We start from the raw sequence: 2,358 nt of genomic DNA on the forward strand, positions 1-2,358 counted from the left end.
AGATGGCACTGCAAGATGTTCATGGATTCATTTGAGAGATGTCGCAGTTCAAGATTAAAGGCATCTTAACAAGCAATCTTCCTTCCTGTGGCTACCATTGATTATGACTATTTGCTTCATACTTTCTGCCATTATTACAAGTACAATAGTATATAACAAAACTAATGACAATTGTAACTTGTAAATCACAAGGTTGCACAGTAATACAAAGCTTAAAAAAGATTACAAACACGGAAATTTACTATGTGCACACAGGAACTTTCCCTTGTTTCCATCTGTTCCTTGTCCCCAGTAGAGAAAACTTGGCAGACAAACTTGAACTACAATATTAACAATCAATCAGTCCTAGTGTTGTTGTAGTGGTAGTCAAGATGAGCACCTCCAGATATTATCTTCTATGGCTGTAGCTATCTACTACCGTTGATTATTCCTCAGTCTTGCAGTGAGATTGCAGAGATTGATATATGCTTCATAAATCTAGACATGCCACATGGTATATCAAACAAACAGCATAGATAGCTAAATCGATGTCCTAATGTTCCAGGATAATACAAACTTGAGAAACTACAAGCACCAAAGCTAATCAAGGTAGGACAAAAATACAAGATGGGATAAGCAGATAGGCAAGAGTAAGTCCTCGATGGACCACCAAACCACGTTTTTTCAGCACCGTCGTACAAATGGATCAACTACATCCAAATCACGGACATGCTTGATGTCCCAGTTAGTGCGGATACATATACCAGTTGTAAAATGAAACTGGGCACCTCTTGAAACTCTGTCCTGCAGCTGAAGTTTCCTACGTTGTTCTACCAAGAACTCCTCATTGTAATAACTGGTTTCAACCTGAAGTGTCATGGACTCTAGCATTCTCGCGTTCAATACAAAGAACGTAACAAAGTTAACTTGAGACTTGATGCCCCGATATGATTTCAGAACTATCGTCTTCAGACGGATGTCAAGACAATTGATCAGATTCCGGTGTTTACGACGCCACAAGTTGCTTGACTCTGAAGTACGTGCCTAAAAAGAACATACAGAGTAACTAAATCAACCACTTGAGAACAGAAACAGATCAAATGAATAGTTTAACTTTGAATGAAGAATCATCACCCTAATGTACAGCTTCTCCAAGCATGGAAAGCATGTCAGCAAGTCAATAACCGTATCCAAACAAAGAGCTTTCATCTGGATAGCTAAAATCTTGACCGTGCACACCGCCATCTCCAGATTATCTACATGTAATCCCTTTACCAAGCATGAACGACAACATTATTCCACGCACAAGTAAGGTGATATGTGATTTTTGCACATACAGAAATGCCATTGAGCAATTCGGAAGCATGACGGATCGATGGTGTACCAGAATAACTGTGGATCCAAACGCAAGTCTGTAGAGGTGATCCTGACTGCACTCGTAATACCCATCAGAAAGGAAGCCTATGGTCTCCAGTTTAGGTGCCGCAATTACTGATATGTGCAGACCGGTTTCCTGATGAAGAAGCAGTAACCTTTCAAGACAAGGAGCATTGTTGATGATGAGTTCCTGTAACTGTAACGCGACTTTGTTATTTTCCCAAACAGCATAACTATCAAGACCAACGCTTTTAAGGGAAAGCGAGTTAATTTGGATGCAGGCAAAGCCAAAACTGCGGTGAATCAGAAGGGACTCCAGGCCGGGGCAGCTGGCAATCAGGCTATGCAGCGAGCACTCGGAGATGCAGACAAATTCAAGCCCGAGCTGCTGAAGCAGGGGAAAGTGAATCCCTTGGACGGTGCTGTCGGGGAGGTTGGAACATCCGATGGTGACAACACGGAGGGTGGGCGAGAATCGGAAGATTGATGCCGGCGGCGGCCGCTCGAAGCATGAGAACTCAAGCTCCTGGAGGTTGCCCAGAGCGTCGGACCGGAGCAAGGAGTCCACGGTAGTGGATGGGGCGTCAAGGAGGTCGGCGTGGATGCAGAGGCGGCGGCAGGGGCCTTGGTGGGAAGAAATGATGCGTGATAAGGCACCAGCGAGCTCATCCCCGTGGTTGAGGCCGCGGCAGTCGAGGTTGAGAGGGGCGGAGCGCCAGAGGTGGCGCCACCGGGACGCGAGGATCTGGGTGCGGGCGCCGTCCTTGGTGGGGAGGAGCGAGATGATCTCGCCGAGGACGGCGTCGGGGAGGTCGCTGATGGTGTCTTCGGCCGGCGGTTCAGATTCCGCCAACTTTCTTCTTCGGGTCATAGGGCCGCCGGCCGCCGGCAGTGGCGGAGGAGGCTCGCGCCGCCGCATATCTCAGATGCGCACCGCAGCGGGGCGGGTCCGGAGGAATGAAGCAGGGGAGGATCGGGAGGTAAAAGCACGGCAGGCCTACG

At 47.5% G+C, this 2,358-nt stretch overlaps 1 protein-coding gene across 1 annotated transcript; it reads right to left on the reverse strand.

Moving 5' to 3' along the window:
• Positions 1 to 496: 496 nt before the first annotated feature.
• On the reverse strand, positions 497 to 2,358 carry LOC119299488 (F-box/FBD/LRR-repeat protein At5g53840-like). Its single transcript, XM_037576707.1, has 3 exons — positions 1,364 to 2,358; positions 1,114 to 1,248; positions 497 to 1,023 (listed from the first exon to the last, which is right to left on the reverse strand). The coding sequence occupies exons 1-3, from the start codon at positions 2,273 to 2,275 to the stop codon at positions 664 to 666; spliced, it is 1,407 nt and encodes a 468-aa protein (XP_037432604.1). The 5' UTR covers positions 2,276 to 2,358; the 3' UTR covers positions 497 to 663.

This window comes from Triticum dicoccoides, chromosome 5A, assembly GCF_002162155.2.
Source record: "Triticum dicoccoides isolate Atlit2015 ecotype Zavitan chromosome 5A, WEW_v2.0, whole genome shotgun sequence".
NCBI classification, from domain to species: Eukaryota; Viridiplantae; Streptophyta; class Magnoliopsida; order Poales; family Poaceae; genus Triticum; species Triticum dicoccoides.

Excerpts from the sequence above, each read along its gene's own strand:
- LOC119299488 (XM_037576707.1), bottom strand. The coding sequence starts at position 2,275 with ATGCGGCGGCGCGAGCCTCCTCCGCCACTGCCGGCGGCCGGCGGCCCT. Across the intron at positions 1,249-1,363 it reads TTGGATCCACAGTTATTCTG|GGATTACATGTAGATAATCT; the intron begins GTACACCATCGA and ends TGCTTGGTAAAG. Across the intron at positions 1,024-1,113 it reads TGGAGAAGCTGTACATTAGG|GCACGTACTTCAGAGTCAAG; the intron begins GTGATGATTCTT and ends TGTTCTTTTTAG.